This window comes from Seriola lalandi, unplaced genomic scaffold (genome assembly GCF_002814215.2).
Source record: "Seriola lalandi dorsalis isolate HSWRI2012SDOR001 ecotype SW California unplaced genomic scaffold, Sedor1 jcf7180002054465, whole genome shotgun sequence".
Lineage (NCBI taxonomy): Eukaryota > Metazoa > Chordata > Actinopteri > Carangiformes > Carangidae > Seriola > Seriola lalandi.
In genome coordinates, this window is record NW_019525018.1 from 498,426 (window position 1) to 520,355 (window position 21,930).

The 21,930-nt window shown below is 39.6% G+C and overlaps 1 protein-coding gene across 1 annotated transcript in view; it reads right to left on the bottom strand.

Moving 5' to 3' along the window:
- The window catches only part of fa2h (fatty acid 2-hydroxylase), a 32,842-nt gene extending 13,067 nt beyond the window's left edge, over nt 1–19,775 (bottom strand). Inside the window, exon 1 of the mRNA XM_023411421.2 lies at nt 18,556–19,775. Coding sequence (XP_023267189.1) covers nt 18,556–18,837 — 282 coding nt within the window. The 5' untranslated portion in view covers nt 18,838–19,775. The remainder of the gene's footprint in view (nt 1–18,555) is intronic.
- Between the last annotated feature and the right edge of the window lie 2,155 nt (nt 19,776–21,930).

The window sequence follows — 21,930 nt, forward strand, 5'->3', positions numbered from 1 at the left end:
GATTCTGATGTTTAAGGTGACTGTCACTCTGCGCCATTAACGAACTCCACAGGTGTGTTGTGTTTATTTGAGGCGGCGGCGGCGGCGGCGGCGGCGGGGGGGGGCAGTATTAGGAATGTGAACCTCCCATCACGTTTTCATTGAAACCGGTGCAGCAGCTTATTTGTATGTAAGACATGGCAATGATGAGTGTGATGATTCTGAATCTTGTTTGGAAAGAGCTCTGGTATCTTGACTGTGTTTCAGGAGGTTTACAAAGTCTGTTTATGGAAGTGGAACTTAATACACTATTCACTGTGACGCCTTTCTGTGCTGCAGAAAAACAACTAAAACAATATCATGCTGTTGCATCACATTGCATTACATAGTACAGTTGTTAGTACTTCTCTGTACACTCGCTTTATTTTGACTTTGAATAAACACTAATGTGATTCTGTGTGATGTTAGTTATGGGTTTAACAAACTGTAAAAATGTTTCTAAATTATTTTTAAAAACAGCAATAAAACTTTATTTAAAATGTTTACAGTGAGTGTCATAATATCATGTGAAGTTTTACTGAACTAATATAATCTTGACAGATGAAACAGAAAAGAATGAAAAATACTATGTGACATGATTCAGAATATGAATCAGAAAAGCTGATAAAAAAAAATTCTCCACAGCAGCTCAGATCCACTAACGTAACTGGTCTGATTACACAGCAAAGCTTCACAATGAATGTGTCAACATCTGCCAACATTTAAATGCACTTACATAGACAGACTTAACGTTGAAGTCACGGTCAATGCGCTGTGAGTCACCTCACAATTCTGATTCGACAAATATGTGCAAAATTTCCACATACCACTTTTCTCAATACAGACAACACACACACCTCACGTATGCACCCTCTATTGCACAATGCACTCACAGAGCAAACCGTGCCCACAGTGCAACACAAAGGCATACTCTCCAAGGAGCTGACAATGGAAACACACAGGTAAATAGGACCTGCAATCACATGACTCACATCCACCCATCAGGAGGGTACAGGAAAAATACACAATATTAGCTTGCTTAGGCCTTTAAATAAGCTTAAGCTTTAGCTTCATTTTAAATTACAATAAGAAATGAGAAAAGCATCAGTATCCATATTAGTATTAGTAGTAGCAGTTGTAGTAGTACTGATAGAAGAAAAGCTCCAGTTAGACTTTTCAGGAAAAATACTGATCATAACAATTTCACAAAAAACTCCTGAAAGTACATCGTCATTGTACTGAAAGAATAACAACTCAGATTTGTTATTTTAATGTCTTTAAAACATTTAACTCGCAGTGAATACAAGTTACGCTCATATTTCCAAACTGTAAATTTACATTTATAAACGAACTCCATTAATTCTCTATTAGCTGAGAACATCTCGGCATAAACCGTATCATCAGTCCTACCTGGTTTCACAACAGGATATGAAGGTTTTCTGTGGTTTCACAGGAACATTAACAGTTTGAGACGCCCTTATGATGGAGATAAGGCGGCCATGATGGATCAAGCATAAAAATACTGAGTCATGTTCATTAATTTGCCTCACAAATTTCAGTGGTTCAGTAGGAGTAGTTTTCCTCGAATTTAGCAAATCTCCAATCAGGTTGTCTGCGATGAATATTACCTATTACCTGATTAATAGTAATAGTAGGTAGCGGTGAAACATAATTTTGATGCTGCATGACTTTGCTAAAGGCAACAGTGTGTCAGCAGGTTCTGAGAAGAGGAACAAAAAGTGTAAAGTTTAGTAAAACAAAAACTGCCTGTCATGTGAAATACTGAGTCAGATCAGAGAATAACATCGAAGTGTATCAGTTCTTTCATTGCAATTCCAGTCAACAGTTGTTAAATTATTTATTATGCTTTAAAATGTAATACTGAAAGAAGAACTTTGAACTGAAATATCTCGTTTGCTCAAGTAATCTGCTGATTCGAAGAGGCTCGAGTAGAGTCACATGCCCAAAACATTTGATAGGAATTTGTACAAAATATTTGCATTTGTAAATTCTAGGTTTCAGCTTCTGCACAACAAAGATTTGCAGCTGTTCTCTAAATGACCATAGACTGAACCAACCCCTTTGGGTTTTTGAACTATTTTGAGACAAAAGAAGCCATTGACACATTGGTCTCGAGGAATGTGTGATGGCTATATTCCCATTTTTGGATATCTTAAGGAAAAAACAATTAATTGTATCATCAAAACAACATATCAACACACTGCACACAGATGAGCAAAAACATTATCACCACTCACGGACGCTCACAAATAACACAGATCACCTCCCACCGTCATAATGTTTTAGCTCATCAGAGATAAATGGACCAATTATGAAAATAATCATTAGTTGCAGCTCTAAAATAAAAGAAACTGTAGTTTTATTTACACCCAACCCATGACAAACTCTTTTGCAATCAAGGAAATCTCCTGGTTGCCATTTGCCATGTCATTTAAACATTAAAACGAAGCAGTTTCCGCTCTTGGTAGCTTGCGTGAAACGTTTACTTCAGGTTAAATTCAACTTGTTCTGCTATTTTACTTTAATGTATTCTCTCCACTTTTTTTCTGCTGAATGTAATAATTGCTGTAAACGTTTGACTATTGAAGGTTTAGAGGCGACTAAATGTTAACTAAACACATTTCGAGATAACAAACACAGACACTTAAACTGTGTCAGCCCCTAAAGCCATTAAGGCTTTTCATCTACCTCTGAAGGTGTCACGTGGCGGACGCTATCTCTGTACTACATAACAACTAGGTGCATGTGAACTTTTACATGTTATTTACACAGATTCTTTTTACTTTGTGGTGGAGCATAGAAAGTGACAGGTGAGTGGCTGAAAAGAAACAAAATCCCAGGAGGGAAATTCAAAGCCACAGCACCATGGGTACAGGGTGCTCCTCAATCTGTTCATCAACTGTGAGGCTAAAGTTTTGATGAATTTACAGTTATACAACTTCACCTTTGAACAACATAAAAAGATGTTTTATGGCAGAAAAATATGGACAATGTTTCCCCTTTCATCTTTAAAGATGATAAAAACAGACACATATATGTACACTGAATACATACTGTATATTATTGTATATATGGTACATGTATGGTGGCTGAATGAAAAGTTGTGAATGGGAAAACGAAGGCACAGCTGATGATTATTTTCATTATATAAAATGTCCATCAGAAGTTCCTCGAGCCACAGCGGGCTTGAAATGATTTGTTTTGTCTGACCAACAGTTCAATACTGACAAATATTCAGTTTTCTATCAGAGAAGGAATGTTCATACTTAATTAAAATAAACAAATAATTCATTAATCATTCCAGCTCGAGTCCTAATACCAACACTTTTAATCAGTTGATGCTAGATACTAATACAATTTTACATTCAAAACATTTGATCAATCTGTAAAAAAAAACAAAACTTTCATACCAATTAATAGAAACATGAGTATTAACCTTTGAGTAAGAAAGTACTGACACCGACATCTCATATCAAAAAGATCTGACATACGCTAAACATGATAACTGTATAACCAAACAGGATCAGAGGTCGCAGATAGACTGTGGGAGTTTTTTGTTCATGCAGACTGAAGTACTCTTAATCTGATAGTCCACTAATTACAGTCTCAGCCATAGTTTTATGTAAACTATGCTGGATGTCCTCTGAGCACGACTGTGTGTTCATAATGTAATTTAAATCATTGATATCCATGTTAAAACCACGATTAAACTACTTCTGTGACGCTGTTTCTACGTCGAATATGAAGAGAATTAAATGTATTTACAGATTTCCCTATTCATATTGTTCCTGAAATCTAAACACAGGTGTTGTAACTCAGGTAACGGCTGCCATGGCAACATATCAACAGTGTCTGAGGGAGGTGGGGACTTAGGTAACCCCTACACCCCTCTCCTCTCCGACTCACGCTACTCTCCATCTCATTGTCTTTTTAATTCGGTCCATCTTTCATGGCGCTCTCAGCTCAGTTTCAGTCACCTGCTCTGGCACGTTTTCTACATCAGAGCCTAAATGTAAATCCAGAAAGCTGAAGAACAAATTAATATTAGGTAATTTGCTAGTTGTTAAGTAAACACTGAAAGCAGGAGGAGGGAGTTCAGTCACTAATCGTCGGCCTTCGTCTGTGTTTCTGTCGATCCAGGAGTGCCTGTGCAAACTCCTCAGGCCTGAGCTGAGACAATGGGTGGTACGCCCCTGCTGTTGACATTACTCTCACCCCATGTCAGCTCGTTGTCATGTGAAGAATGCCACCAATTGACTGCATTATATTGAAGAAGTACACTCAAGGTACCTTTGCCTTATATTGTTGTAGCTTATATAGTGTGATTAAAAGCATTCAACGAACTTACACAACATTTGTTTATGATTTACATCTTATCTTTTCCAAAAATGGGCTCAAGGTTATTGCCAGGTTACCACATTTTCTGAATCTATAAATTCAATACAATTAAATAAAAACACTTCAAATTGAGAAAACGATTCAAAGATGCCTTGTTAAAAGGAAGCAGGGAGACTGAATCATCTTATTTTACTGAGGAGAACAAGCTTAAGGAGTAAAACATAAGAGGGCTCTGTCCCTGCAGGAGCAGAAATATAAAAGAACGAGTGACAAAAAACAAAGGAGATGGTTAGAGTGGGGTGGCGATGTGCCCTGGTACCATCACAAAACAGAAACTATACTCAGCCTCTGCTAGAAGAGGAGGAGGAGGAGGAGGGAGTCAGAATGTGGGTGGATGAGTTAAATGAATGTCATGAAGAGGAATATAACTCATTTTTGAGGGACTGAGTTTGGTTGTGATCACAATAACAGAAAATGTCCCTCAGATCTGTGACAATTTAGGTAAGCATAATGGACAACCAGTTGATGCCTCAACAATTAAAATACATGTACAAAAAAGTAGCTAAATATGGGTGGGGGTCCAAACTACAGTTGTGGTTACTTCCTGGGGCTTTGGTTAGCTATCTAAAATCAAAAAGACTGAAATCTGATTGCTCAATCCAGACTCATTCTAGCCAAATGTTGATGTTGTAAATGCATCAAACTCTCTAAGAAGCACACAGAAGGCATCGAGAGTTGTTGTAGTGTTGATCTGATTCGATTATTACCCAATCCGGCTCCAAATATGTGGTTAAATATTTTAAATCACATCTGGGTTTTTCTCCAGACTTGAGACACTTGAAACGACGTGAAGTGTAACTGGGGCCTTGGCTACAGGGAAACATATTGTGCCAGTACAGTAACTATCAAACATCACACATCCAAGAACCCTGTCCTTATTAAACCAGTCAACCAGTAAAAACAACCAACTGATGTGTGTCACATGCCAAAATAATACAATATAAAAATGCTGTATATTAGGCTTGGTCTGGCTGGCAGTCAACACGATGCTGAGCCCTGCATTGTGAAGAACTGGTTCATTCAAATGATCATAACAGCTCCTTGCTGCTCATTTTCTAAAGGGAAAAGAGCCTTTGTAATTGCGTTTCACCGCTCAGTGGAAGCATGTTTTAATTTAGGTGCAAACAAAAATGATTTTTAAATCTACCTGGATTTAATCTTGAAATATAAATTCAGGTGTTGACAGATGTTTGGTTTGATTGTGTGCTTTGGCGTGAAATAACATTAAGTTGTTTTATTCCACCTGCGTAACCTTGACTACTTTCTCTTTGGGGCGTGTGTGTGTGGGTTTCCATCACTGCATTTTTCACTGTGCTCTCTGTGACTGGTGATAGGGAGAGTGTTGGGACTAAGGGTGGAGGAATGGTTGTCGGGGCAAAGGTTGAGTTGATGTTGCCCTCTGAGCAGCCACTATGTAAGCAGACTTAGTCATGGTTGATTTGTGTAGTTGAGATTTTGTGATCAGAGGATGACGACACCGACATATAGGATGAAGCGAGGCAGGTGCATAACTTTTTTATAACATTTTTATTTCCCTAAAATCAAACAATATTTTGGCTCATTTTGGCTCAGTTACAAATTTTATTACCTATTATTCTATATTACCAATTTTCATTGCCTCTAAATTGTTGCCAGCTGTGTGCCAAAACCAGCATTTCTGGTTACTCGCCACAATTAAGTAACTTGACTCCTTCCTACCTGTTGTATAATAATCAATCCTACACACAGACTGAGGCACTATAGTCGAGGATTCCTCCTGGATTCTAGTTAACATACAATAGGACATCAAAAACAGCAGCAGCTGGTGCTAGAAAAAGCTTTCATAACCCCTCTGGTGTCTGGTTACAGATGAGAAGGTTCAGTCAGTCGACCTGTGGAGGCTGAGGGGGTTTATTACTCCTATACTGATATGACAGTTTTGTAAGAATGACACTGGCAACACCCAGAGCTCAACACCAAGAACATTTGGTCTCATGCACCAAATACTTCGCATGTATTCACTGTGACTTTGTCTTGTCATAATTTGGGGTCAGGTATTCCAAACTTGTGCAATCAGGAAGTGGACCCTGGCGTCAGTCTTGTTTTTAAGTCTTGTATTTGCTGATTATTTTATGCCGGGCAGGTCTGACCACGTGTCAAAAACACCCATGTATCTAAAATAAAATGCATTAACAGAAAGTTTCATTTGTTTGCCTTGTGAATTGAGGGAGATGAACCCACATACAGTAACACACATCTCATTATACTATGCCATGTGATGAAATGTGTTAGGAGAGGACGAGGGTGTGAAACCTAGATAAAACTGTCAGTAGTTATCATTAAAATAATACAGTTGTATCTACTGTTATCTTGTTATGTAAATTTAGACTTGTGCATTGCAACCTGCTGCGAACTTGTGATAACTGTGTGTATAGCCATTTTCACATTGAGACTTGCCCTTTCACAATGCAGCACACGACAGGAGATTGTGTGTGTGAGATGCGTTCTCACCTACTAGAAATACTCTGTTTTTATTGTTCAGCTTTACAATTAAATAAGATTTTACCAATTTCAAATAGTAAAATGAAATAGAAATTCAATATGTGACAGTCAATATCAATGTTTTGGTGACCCATCACAAATAAATCAATGTATGGGAAACAGTACAAGGTGGCAGGGTAAAGTTCCTCCATGTAATGCCTGTGTGTGTGTTTGTATGTGTTTGAGGGTGTGTCAGCAGCAGTCGCCTGGTAGGATGCATGTGGAAAGAGCAGGGTTAAAGTTCAGTAACACTGCGGAAAGTTCGATAACACTCTGAAGGTCATGAACTCTGAATACCATCTCTCACTAACACACAGGTTATACATCGATAAGTCACACATTTATCAAAAAATCAAAGAGAAAATGGTTTATTTACTAATGCAACAGTAGTCACAGACTTAAGTCTGTTGACCTTTAAAAATCTATTTGACTTTAGGGTAGCAGTGGCGACCCAATAGTCAACCAAATGTATGTATGGTTATTAGACATTAATTACATACGTCAGGCAGGAAATCCAAAGTGCATGATCATATCCAGAGGGTACAGGGTGACATGCAACCATTCGTTTATGATTTGTCCACCTCAAACATGGGTTATCATCTCAAACATGTAATTAGCCATCGTTAGCCTCTGGCAACATGGCTGCTCCCTCTAATGTTACATAGCCTAGATAAATAATACGTTATTAGGCTTATCCCAGTGTTCGTGAGATCAGGGCAAGCTAATGTTTGTCGTGTTCATGTGATTTTTTTTAATTACACCAACAAAATGTTCACTCGCCATGTTGGTTGTTCCGACACATTTAGAATCGTTACCACTTTTGCCGGTGTCGTTAACAGACCGCTCCGTATAACAGTCAACAACTTGCTGACTAATGGCTTGAACTACTAGTCGACTTGGAAAATCTTTGATTCTATCAAATCCTTTCAACCATGTCTCAGTGCTTTAAGAAGGCTTCACTATCTCATGGTGGTTTAAGACATGATCTGGTAACCAGAGAGTAACTGTCAGTGTTCAGTCTTATCAGCTCTTACTAACACACTGATGGCTGTGTTTAATACAGCGACAACAACATTAAAATTGGCCTCATTAAGCAGTTCCCTACAAAGTCAATTGAAGAGCACCACAAGCAGTAAAAATGTGATCACATTGTTAATTTATTACTCAATCACTGTGCGATACTCAGACAGACGTGATAACGATTGTATCAGTGTCAGCAGTAACATCATATGATCGTGTGTAAAGGTTGAATGCCTCCATCGCTCACACTCCGCTAGATGAGGGAAAGATAGAAACCCACACACACACCTCTTCAGCCACAGATGCAATCACATCTTTACCTGGGAGTCATCTCATTACGCAACAGCATTTATCCAAGCTGACATATTTCACCGCTCCCAAATTAACCAACCACACGCCTGGATTAGGATAACGATGGCCAAACCCTCTGTCATCTGGTGAGGTGCGCGGGCTGCACTGGAGAGTGTGTAGACGTGTTTGTGGGTCACAGAGAGGAAGAGGCTGAGTGCATTTTCTCAGTGGTTGTTAAGATTATCAGAAGAGAAACTATCACAGGTTTTTTCAATCTCATTCCTTCCTGATACTGGTGTCAGCACATGTAGAATTCTAGCACCGTGATTGGACGGCTTTTTTCGTACATGTTTCCAATGCCGGTCGAGACTGTTGATGGTGAAGAAAGCATGAAGAAGTTTAAAAGAAGTAATGTTCCTCTTTTCTGTAACACATTTATATTCTGATCTAACAAAACTATTCCCAGTGCAAATTTTCTCCCCACAGAAACTGTTGCTTTGCATCACAAAGTAAATAAAACACTTTCAGCTCAATAATCACTTCCTTTTTAGTGGCCTCACAAATTTGTAATAGGTGATCTATGTTTTCCACAGAATTAGATAGTATTTGTGAAGGTTGGTGGGCGGGGTGGTTTGCTGGTGAGCCCAGTACCGGCGCTCGCACAAAGCACGCTCTCTTGCACACCCTGAATGATGGGCACACAGAGAGGGACAATAAAAACCTGATTGATGGCCTGACAGTCCACCAGCCCATTGACGTGACGGGATTTCTTCTGGTGCTCCCGATGGTAATAATTTTTTCCCTCCATCAATCTACACTTAATACCAACACCAGCTCTTTCCACCTCATGGGAAACACTGGTCATTTCTCTCTTTCACAAGGTACATGGCAGAAAGTAAACAACTACGGCGACATTCATTGCATACTTCAGGTATGCAATGAATGCATGACACAGTCTTATACTGTGTCATCCACGATACAAGTCGCATCCATGTGGTGTTACAGTAGTGCTGCCGTTTCACTGCCACTGCCTTCAATCTGATGCTGAATCAACATCATCACAGGAATCCAATCCGAGCAGCACACACCCAGCTTAAGTCTGCTGAAGTGTATGTTTTTTAACAGGGGAAGACAACCAAAGAAATGTGATGGGAAAAGTGGAAGAGGGTGATAACGCGTTTGTGTGTATGGGCTTGTTATACTATATTCATGGGGTCTGAAAACCAGGTGCCCACTATACTTGTTGAGGTTGGGTTAGGCATTAAGTTGTGATGGTTAAGGTTAGGGTATAGGGCAAGGGAATGCATTATGTCAATGATGGGTCCCCATGAATGTAGTAAAACAAGGAAGCACGTGTGTGTGTGTGTGTGTGTGTGTGTGTCTGTGTGTGTGTATACAAGATCATTCGTCTCCCTCTTACTAAAAAAAACCAGTAAAACCTGAATGACCAGGACTCAAGAATCCACCCTGGCTCTCTCTGTTCTGTGTGTGCCTGTTGTGCGTTTGTGTGCGTGTGTGTCTGTGCAAGAATCTGAGGCTATGTGTAGCTACCTAATTTGTGCAGAAGGTGTCATGTTACCCTACAGACAGTAACTAGTCAACTTAGTGCTATATAAACACTGCAACAACCCTCACAATGCTGCTATATTCTGATATTTTCAATTAAAAAAAAAATCTCATTAATAAAAACTGAGATAAAGCAAGATACTCAGCAAAACTGACCACTAGTTTGAAAGTCTCAATGTAAAAAGGCATTTAATAATTAATATCCATAGGAATTCAACACAGCCAGAACAGCTTCTTTTACATTGGTCTGCTAAACATCTTGTCCCTGTTTCCTTTAAGTAGGGTGGCCAGTAAGTGGCACATGAACGGTGTGATTTAGGGTTGTTAACAGTTGAAATGTGGTAACACACTGGCTGATACAACATTATAACTGTAATTTTTGTTTTAAAGTTTGTTTTTAAAGTACCATCTCCATAGTTGTGGAGTGGGAGGAGCCACTGGTTTGCACATATGCCGTGTCTCAATTCACACACTTCCATACTTACACTTGCTGTTTTCAGTGCATAAGTGTGTTCACATTGACAAGTATGGCAACATGCAGTGGCTATGTAGCGGAAGGGGAGGGACCGCCAAAGTATTTTCAAACTTGACGACAAGTTGTCAGTGCCATTGGCGGCCTAATTTCCATGTCACGTGACACAGGAGGCACAAACAGTAAAGTAAAACCTTCATTTTAAATCGTGGTCACATGTTGCGTCGTCATTTCCGGTGAGCGTGTTTGATTTGGGACACCGATACCCTGTCATGCACGACGTCAGTGAGTATACTGTGTACACAGCGTACTACATGCAAGTGCGTTGACTGAAGTATCCGATTTGAGACACACCTACTGTAAACACAGGACAGTCTGTCCAATTACAAATCAGTATGTCAGGCAGAGCATCCAAAGTATGGGATCATTTCGAAAGACCCATTTAAAGATGACATGCAAATTTTGAAAGCAAACATTCACCCACTCGTTGACCTCGAACATGGCTTATCATTTGAAACATGCAGGTAGCCCAACCTTCGCCACTTAGCATGTAATGTAGTAGTGTCACCAATGTTACTTATAACATTCATCCTCAGTCCTGGACTCATCATAAATATCACAAACGTGTAACAACTAGTCAACAACTAATGGCTTGAACCAGCAACTACCAGTCCACTTGAGAATCTCTGGTCGAGGGCAGCTGTAGTGCACAGCTGCTCTTGTGTAGCTAATCCATGTGTATCATTGTCTGCACTTTCCCCTGGCCATCAGAGGGAGTGGCAACAACAGTAACAGCTTTCTTTTTTATTCTTGACATGCACAAAGATTCATCTGAAGACTTCATCTAGCCAGAGTCTAACCAGCAGCCAGGTTGTAGGCTGCTGTATGCAAAGTACCCAGGTCAGAAACTCTGGCCTTGTCCTTTCAACCTGTCATGAAAGCACCAGTACAGTACGGCTGAACTCCTTCAGACTGCCATTATTTCCATCTCTTCCTCCGTCCTCTGGGTGTGTCTGAGAATCTTGTCTGTTTCTCTGTTCTGCAACAACACAACTCTGATTGTGTGTGTGTGTGTGTGTGTGTGTGTGTGTGTGTGTGTGTGTGTGTGTGTGTGTGTGTTTGTTTGTTGGGTTCCCCTCTGGGCTTTAACCCAACCTATTGCATCCATAGATACTGTATACACACAGCCTAACTGAAGCCTACCTGCTGCAAAGAGCACTTTTACTATCATTATGTAAAGGTGACAAGACGGACAGATGCATAATGGAATAAAGAACGAGGCGGGGTGGAATGAACAATTGAAAGAAGGGAGCAATATTACTGACTAATATTGTCAACTACAAGCAGATATACAAAGCCCTGACCCATTTAATTTACACTATGTAACCTATATTTCATGTATAGTTTTAATTTAACAATATTTTTTTTATTTTCCCTTTAGTTGTAGTATTTATTTTGTACAGAAAAAATGCTCCTCCTTATTTGTTAAAATCAAAATATAATGGGAAAAGGGATGGGAAAACAAATTTAATACAGGATACACAAAATATATCATATTATTTTGGGAAAGTTAGGCCAGAATTCAATCCTAGTTTTACATACTCTGCTCTACTCTTTTCTTTATGACCACTGGCAAACATTAGGATAGCCTCATACCTCTCAATATGAACAACACCATCAGGAAATGAATAATATGTGCGTAAAACTAAAAGTTACCACCTCAGGACTCAACTCAATACAAACAATGAGAGAAAAGAGTAACAGCAGGTTTTAGCAGCACTCCTGTGAGACCTTTGCTCAAATCAATTGCACCTTTCAAACATATGCTCATCTCCATCCCCTCTGACCGTCCATCCAGTTTCCCTCAGCCTTGCCCTCTCTCTCTTTTCCAGGTGTTACCGTGGTGATGAGGGGAGACACCTGGGGCCCACAACTGAGTGTTAATTGCTGTGTTGGCAGTCTCTATGGTAGCAAAGATAAACAATGTGCTGGGTAATGTATCACCACTGTCATAAACTCAAAGCAGCTCTTAAGAATTGTAAAAGAGGTTGTTCACCTGAACAAATAGTTGGGAAAAACTGACAACATGTACGCTGCACAGAGGAGCTGAATCATAATGGAAGAAACACTGACACGTATTTGTTTTGATGAGATTAGGTCTTATTTACTAAACTTCTATACTTACCTGCAGGGACATAGCGTTTAATAAATAACATTTTATGGCTCTAACATCCTGCCAAAAATAAACGGTACGAACGTTTGGCACTAAGCAGGTGTTAATATTGAACTTAATATTAACATTGTACTAAGCCCCTCCCCAGCCCCCTCGATCTCTCCCCCTCCTCCTCCATGTGCCCTCTGATGAAAGACAATCACATCATTGAGCAGAGACAGATGCATGCAGATGAAAGTCTGCATTCCAGCGCTCCACCAGTCCAACCCGCTCGCCCTCCAGCATTCCAGCCACCAAACTTATCAACACCCATCATCATGACCTCCATACTCTGTACTCTAAAATACTAGTTCCTACTCTATTTATACTCTTATTTTTTATTTTTCTGTGCTGGACATGGCTTCAAGCGTTTTTTCTGTTTACGCTACTCAAAACGTTTAGACAGATATTGGCCTGTTCTCTAACTGGTCTAATTTATTCGATTCTGTTAAACTGCTCTATTCACTTCCAGTCCGCTCCATATGTCCCAGTAATGCCGAGCTCTTCCATACTATCTTCCTTGTTCATTCATTCATTCACGCACACTCACTTACTTGTAATTCATCCATTCAACAATATGCGTACTATGCTCCTAAGTTCATGACTACGCAGCCACATTCTCCCGTACATTAAGGCATACGTACGACTGCCTCTGCCCTTTGTCCCTGTTGAATTTGTTTAAATTCCAAGTCCATGCACACAAAGAGATGGTGAGACAAACAGACCCAGTGAAACAAAAATGAAAGTGTATTTCCACATCCTGTCCAGAGGTAGACGGACCGCGCTAGCTAGATTTCCTTCGAAACAAAGTGACAGAAACACAGAGCAAACAGAGGTTCAGTCGTGATTGACACAAGATTAAGCAGTTCTGTCTTTACTAAAGCTGCAATGACGGTGTATTAACAAAAACCGTAATATACCATTACACTGGTGCTTGGACCAAGAGATCACTGTTGATTTACTGGTATGTTTCTTAGGACACTCCATGTGAATTTTAACTTTAGGCCCAATACTGCCAAACCACCTAAAATAGCTCATGTACTACACTGAATGTTGGGGGGGACAATTTTTTGTCTCATTATCTCCACCAAGGAGGTCATGTTTTCACCAGTGTCTGTTTGTTGGTTTGTAGTACTGAACCGATTGATACCGAACAAAGATGGGGCATGAGTCAAGGATCCATTAAATATTGGGGCAGATCCAGAGTATTTATTGTGAATTTAATTTTTTTTGTTTGTTTGTTTGTTTGACATAAGCATTGGTGGTTTTCCCTTCTAGTTCATTTCTGTGGTACTTTTTTTTCCCCTATAGACAATGTGTCCAATCATTTTTTTTTGTCTCTAATCCCAATTTTTTTGCTTAATGAACTAGGAAGAAGAAACAGATGAAAATCAGTTTAGAAGTCAAAGGGAGGAGCACTCAGCTTACAAAAACAGTATAATGTCCTCTGTGGCTTTGGAAGAGCTTTGGCGAGTCTGAGAAAAAAACCTTGATGATGTCATCGTTTTGTCATCAGGTCTCTCAGTTTTAACAGAAAGGCAGCGTTACAAATAGAGGTTGGAGTTTGAAAGATGCTACCAAGTTGCATTATGGGAAATGTAGGATCCAGCATTTGTTAAGCTTGACCCACACTACCAACAAAAAGGTCAGGATATGATGCTTCTGTTGTATTTTCCCCAAACATCATGAGAATGGAATACTAAATACCAAAGTGCTGGAGTACTCTAGCTTTACAGATTTACAGATTTGCTTAAACTTTGGCTGCATTACAACTTTTAATGATTTCCTTTAATGTTTTGTATATGTCCCATATTAATTTGTATAATACATGGGGAGAGAGCATGTATGGATCTGTTTTGTCTTGGTTTGGGTGTGACTGGGGAAGTTAATAGATGTTAAAGCTAACGTTGGTTGTGGATCAATAGACAAACTTACAAGTAGCTTCTTTAATTGAGCAAAATGAGGCATTTGGAGCAAATGATCCAATCCTGATCAATTCTGGACAATAGTGTCTCTAGTACTGTTGTGACTTTCTTTAGATGTCTTTTATTTGTGTGTTGATCCAAGATGGCTCTCTAAATGGTTGTTCTAGTTATTCCAAATTTACTATAAAAGTATAATTTCCTGTACACAGGGTAATACTGGAGTCCTAGCATAAACCAGGCGTCTTTGAGACAAATACTATATGATGTATAACAAAAGTAAGGGACATAAGTGACAGAGAAAGTTTAATGAATAATAATTTATATTATAAATCTGAGCTGAATTTGAGTCAATTTTAACTGTACTGCACATACAAACCCTGTTTCCGAAGAGAAGCATCAGCATCTAATACAAACCAGTTCAATTTGTTGACAGTGTAAACAGCACTTCTGTTTGATTGTAAACCTGCTCCCAAACACACATACAAGCAAGCCTTCACACACACACACACACACAAGAAGAACAAGAAGAAGCTACCGTCTCACCCCCCCCCCCCCCCCCCCCCCCCCCCCCCGCCACTCCTGCAGATTCAGTTCTAGTAAACCCTCCTCTATGTTATACCACTGATGTCTATAGGCAAAAAGCATTGTGAGATCCAGTCCTTCCTTAGGTTATCATAAGTTTTCATTGCTTCTCACACAGTTTTGTGTTCAGGGGTTTAACATAGTACACAGAAGGAAAAGAAGAAAATGAAAATAAACCACAATAGACCAAAAATTTGATGCAAGGATAGATTAAAATGGCAATAAGTATTTTCCAAAAAAAGTAAATTAATTTTTGACCATTGCTAAAAAGATTTGTCAACTCTTGAATGATGCATATGGGAAATCCTTCTTTAGTTGAGCAGGCAAATCTGTAATTGTAAAAAAAAGTTTCAAACAAGGAAATACTGAACAGAGAAATGCAAAACAAGACACATATCATCTTCCCCTTTATGTCCTTTAAGGAAACCTCAAACACAATGCCTTATAAGTCCTGTAATTTGCCTGTGTACCTAGCTCTCTAGAGTCAACGCTTATAGTCTGTTCAATCACTTTGTCCTATGTAGTGAAGCGCTGGAGTGCAGCCTCCACTAAAACGCAGTAAAGTCCTCTTATTCAGCTTGTTATGGCTCAACTTTAGAGTGGTCTTCTCTTAAAAAATGCGACGGGTGCTACATCATCATGGTGTGCTCCTGGCACCTACTGCCTTGAAAAGACCACATTAGCTTTCAATGATTTATCTACACCTGAAATTAAAGTCACAATATAGATATAAGGTTCTGCTTCATTTTGCCCAAATAGCTTCCAATTTAAGCCGATTCGTAACAGCAAAAAGTAGTAGTTAGAGTTTTCATGGTTATTATGGTTGAAACGCTTGGAATCTCAGGTTACCACACAAGATGATACTACGAAGACAATTTGCCCATTATAACAATGATAAAACCATCCATCAGTTTTGCAGTATCAGTGTAAGTGAAGACAGTGTTTCCCGTATATACATTTATATTTCATACAAAAAGAAAGAGAAGCAATAAGTTGGATATATTTTCCATAAAGTTTTTACCAGCCCCCTCTCTGTGTGCCTCTCATTCAGGGTGCGTATGACATGGTGCTGTGCTCCTGTTTTCTTGGCTGTGCTCACTTTGCTGACACTTTTAACAGCCTTAAACAGGGATAAAGCTGAACTGCTGGAAGACAGAACAGTTCAGAGAGAAATTGTGTGCAGCAAAAGGATGAAACACCTCTGCCTCATGGTACTGATAACACTATATTGGTGATACATCACAACAAATCTTATCACAATACTGATTAATGAACCTCCCACCCTCCACTATAATTCAGTGACTCAAGATGGTAAGATTTGTGCCTCAAGCCAAAATTGTGTGATGTCTGATGACATTCAAGTCGCACTGTCAGCTGCTCAATAATGGAGAATGATCCAGTGAGGGAACAACAGACTTAATATATAATTTCGTTCTCCTAACAAATAAGAATATTTGGCATAATGACATTAACTCTGTAACTGACCTTTCTGTTGTGTGCAATCCAAGCGTAACTAAATTCCCTTTAAAAGTCATTGTTTGACTTTAAGGTGATTTATCCAGTTACTGCACTGGTATTTTGCTGCTTGGTGAAAATGCTATTCCAAGTCGTCAGGCAAATGATTAGAGAAACAAAGTGTGGGTTAAGTTTGACATTTGCAATTTGACCAAGGTGCCTAAGTGACTGGAGATAGTGAGAATAAAAAGTGAGCATTATTTGTTCCGGACATACCTGGAGGACAAATTATGCCAGGGCGATATTTCATTAACAACTGGAATGTCCTGGTGACTCAGTCAGTCAGTCAGTGGGCTTGTCTCAAGACCTTCATTGTCACATTTGACCAGAGTTTCACACCCAGGAGTTGGACATGTAACTTCCTCAGTATGGCTGGCTTAACACCATCTTCAGTACCACTACTTCACCCTTTTGTTTTATCCATACAAGACACTGACCTCAGTGCTGAATCTTGTCATAACAAGTTGCGACTGAAATAAAAAAGGGAAATGTGTCTTTTTTGCAAATGACATGATGCTATCACATAAGAAAGAAAAACCACAAACATCTCAAACTGTGAAAAGTGTGAGAATGTGTGTAGGCTACACTGTCAAACTACGTTTACAACAACAACAGTTTGACTGTCGGACACCTCCTCTATCCAGCCCAAACAAACACTCTCTTCAAATCTAACAGCTGACAGACATAAAAAAAAGTAGTCAAAAAGTAATTTTTTTTAATATGAATGACTTTTCAATGACCGAAGCATTAAGGTTAAGGGCAATTGTTTACACTTTGCGTAGCAAGATGCAACCAGCATGCAAGAAAGAACACACATGAGAGCCATGTAAATATCAACTCTGTTGGCAATAGATTTATGCAAACTCCTGTGTCTGTCTCCTCACACACAGAGAAAGAGAGAGATAAATTGGGTGTGGATTTATCTAACAACAAGGAATGATGGAAAGTTTTCGGTTCCCCTGCAAATGTCCCGTTTGTAGCTCCCTCCATGCTTCATGGGACAAGAGAAACCAGTTTTTTGTCTCTCTATAGCTCTCTCTCACTCACACACACACACACACACACACACACACACACACACACACACACACACACCTCTTGAATCATTCATGAACACCACTGACCCCCCACACCCACCCTACCTCAACCCCTCAGGTCTACCCTATCACCTGTACGCCCTTCCCTTCCCTGCTCAGCTCTGCTCCTCCACCTCATAGAAATTACACAAGCATTGTGTGTCTTTTTCCACTAACTCCTCACTCCCGCCCCTATAATCAATACTGTCCAGGAGAAGGAGGAAGAGGAGAACAGGGAGTTCCTTCTCTTGCTGCCTCACAGAAAACGCCTAGTAAAGCCAGGTGAGAGACAATTATTCACCTGTTACCCACTGAGCCAAACAGCTCCCTATCGTCTTTCCACCGCCTCAAAACCAGTCACAAAACCAAGTCACTGTATCTGATATCATATTCAGTCAATAAACACTTCCAAAACCGGTTTGCCCAAAATATATCATTACTGGATAGATAGCTCAATGTGAGGGACATTGATCTCCTCAGGCACAGTTTCTGAACTTTGACATTTTTAGCTATTGACAGGTAGGCACGTGCCATCGCTTGCCAAATGACGTCTGTTTCAAACATGATAGATATATTCAAACAGAACATATAAAAATAAGGTCTGAAAATTGTGTAAATGTTTGTTGTCGTTGGAAACCCACTCTTGCTCCAAGGGAGCCACAGCCTTGCCTGGAGGCCATTGTTTCTACACCTCTGGGGCCTGAGGGGAAACTGTTAAAGTCAAAGAAAGAGACAGAAAATTATAAACTTTCAAGTAGGATGATGAGCTACTCTGTGTTATTTAGTTTTAAAACGAAGAGCTTGTTATACACCTTAACAACCCTCCAGCTGAGACCTAGTAACGGGGTTTTTCTTCTCTGGTATCTTTCTCTGAACTTGTTTGTATGTTTGAGGTCAGTGATGTCAGCCCAGCTATCCAGGTGTTGGTCAGTTACTCACCTGTGCCTCCTCGGTGCCGCTGTCTCTGTCCAACTCCCCGATGTAGTACTGCTCCATCCACCGCCGGGCGTTCTCCGAGTGCCGGTGCGGGGGTCCCTCCATCTCCTGGCTCACGTCCTTGCCCGACCGGCGAAGTATCAGCGCCTCTCCGCCCGGGTGCATCCGCAAGAAGGCGGTCACATCATACACCCTGGTCCCCAAAAGCACCCAGCAGGACTCCTTGGTGCAGTGGCGGGCCACCTCCCACTCCGTGAAAAACCGGGGGGACGTGGACGGAGACATCCTGACAGTGGATATGTGGAGGGTCCACCTGAACCGAAAACTAAATACAGGGAGGGGAACAGAGAGACCTCCTAGGAGGGGTGTCGACCTGACTGCAAGTGTTCAACTTCGCTGTTTACACCCAGCGGGTCTAAAACTCGAAAGTACTCAGAAGAGGTCAGCGACTACAGAGGCGGGGTCTGTGAGGCGTTCAATAGCGCAGGAAATACTCGGTGACAAAACATGGACACTGTCATAGCAGCTTACAAGTGTTTCAAAATTTGAAAAGTGTAAAACTTTGTTTCTGTAAATGGTTTTTCTTCTTTCATAAATAAAGTTATGATGTTTTATAGTACTTTTATTCAGCTTAAAGCTGAGAAAAGACGATTTTTTTACATAAGATTATGAAGGGTTTCCGATTCTTACACGTTCCCTGAATGCAGCATAGCACCTGTTGCTGTGAAGACTGTCTCAGGGCGACGGGAATCTCCTGAAGTCTGCTGTGTAGCGCAAACCTATAAATATCCAATAATTAAATTAAAGTCTATAAACAAATTACTATCTCTCGACGTGAATTATTTAAATTAACGTTGACCATTGACGTCGACTGGAGAATGACAAAGCAATTAAAGAACTGTCATGTACTCCGTCATCACTTCCTGATCAATAAGATAATGTGCATGTCAACACTCTTTAGGCAATTAACGTCCAAGCTGCAAAGACAAATACATTTAACTAACGGCAAATCTAATTCACCCCACCTAACGTAAACGTAAATTTGTAAATCAGTTTCTCATGACTTGAAATAATAACTTAGTGAACTTCGTGCAGAATATCATCTCCAAATCTAAAATATTCATGTAAGGACAAATTGAATAAGTAACATTTCGTAAATCATTCGATGAGATGTATATTTTGGTCTATTTTCTCACAAAACAGAGTGCGCGTTTTTCTTTCTGCGAACCTCTCTCTTCTTTATCTTCACCGCACAGATGGACTGAAAACTGCTGCCTTCATGTGTTGTCGGAAATACTCCTTTCTACAGAGGAGCCCGAAATGAAGTACGTACAAAATGGTAAACAAAATGCTGACAATAATGTGTAATATATTTTATATTAATCACACCTCACTTTTCGAAGAGTGATGTTTAGGGGGCAGGGAGTGTGTCAGTTTCTAGTATAAATGATGTAGGCTCCCCTGCAAGTTTTTAATCCGAATTAACCTAGAAAAAAGAGATTAACTATAGACATCACTGTGCTGAAATTCTATTTAGTAGCTTAAAAAAGTTTTTTTTTTTTTTAAATGCACACTTAGTGACATTCGGGACTTTATTTTGACAAAATCAGGAAGGTAGTAGGCTGCCGAGAGCAGCGAGAGACACAGCACTTATCCACTAGCGCCGTCCTGCGTGTCTAGGTGAATATGCAATGTGCTGTCGATGCCATGATGGACAAAGTGATGTGAATATGCAACGTCAAAAAACAGATAAGATAAGTGGATCCACGAGGGTCCACGAGAGTCCACGAGCTCTCTCACACAGTTGAACACATTCATGTCATGTCATACCAAAGTTTTTAAATCCTAAGGGCTTTAATTGTCTCGCTCAGGGCCAATAAAATAGAAGAGAATAGAATTCATTGCTTTATAATACGGCCAACTACAATAAAATAAAATGACTGATGAATGTGTATAAAACAGTGCATTGTCCTTCAAGTGAATACAACACAACACAATATTTCTTTACCCGTTTGAGGTAGAGTGGTGTAGAAAACAGCAGGGGGCAGAAAAGGACCGCAATATACATGGAGTAACTGGGTGATGGGGAGAAATAGAAATAGAGATGTTGAGAGAATTGGTGAAACATTAAGTGAAACAAGACACATAATCTCACCTCTTTTTTTGGCTTCTTTTTTTTTCCAAAACAAGACACTGCCATGGTGACGTGTTAAGTCTTTATTTGGCGGATGATTCAACAGCTCGGTGATGATGAAACCTATAATGAGCTGATGATTGAAGGATGACAGGGTGAAAAGGGAACAGCACTTCAGCTGTTAGCAGAACACTTTCACACACCTCTCATTTCAGCTTTGAATTTGCAGAGACAGGGTCTGACAGAGTCATAACTCACTGTTGTGTTAGTTGATAATGAATAAACTGGGCCCTGAAGCAGGCATTATGATTTGTCATTGCAGGATAGCACAGGTGTAAACTAACGGTATGTGCACCACTGCAGTGAGCCGACATGAACAACAGTTGGGCCCTAGTTGCACTCTTGTAGAAGTTGCACACCTAATGAGAAATAATGAATGTTATCAGCCGAATGTGTGCTCCAGGATTGTCTCTGTCTGCTGTTATACCTCTATTATATTATTTATACAGCTTTTAAACACTTCCACCAGGCAGTGTCACATTTTGGTACATTCTCAGTTGTTAATACAAAATATTCAAATAATTTCTCCCTCTATAGCTGTATCGTTAAAGGGGAAAATGTGAGGTAATAAACTGGGAAATAATAGTTCATTTTGTATGCATTATTACAAGTTTTCTTTAATTTACTCTAATCACATACATATTTCCTTTTTTGTGACATAGTTCAATATAAATACTTGGTTAATCTTAATGTTCACATAAGGTGGTTGTGGTAAATTATAGCATGTAATATTCTGAACAAAAATTACACACACTTATTCTATTTTAAAGACATTTAATAAAGCTGTGTCACACTCACACCATGTTACACTTTAATGCCTAATTTGGCAGTTTTTAATGACTGTACTATTAAAACAGAAGGAAAAATCTGCAACATTTCAGTCCTTTTAACATCCAAGAAAGAAACGAACGAGTAACTGCTAATTCATAAGAAGATTCCTGGAAACAGCTATGTAATTTGATACTAATTGGGAAAATGGAGATTAATTACTTCACCAGTTAGCTAATTGCTAGCATGTGCTAGAGAGTCTTTCAGTCAGTGCACAGCAGATCAGCTGGACACACAGAAATGTGAAAAATGTCTACAGCAAACACACAATTCAATATATATGGAAAATATGAGATTTTGAATTGATAATGAATGAATATTTACTTGAGTGTAATTTGAGATTTTCCTTCAAGAGC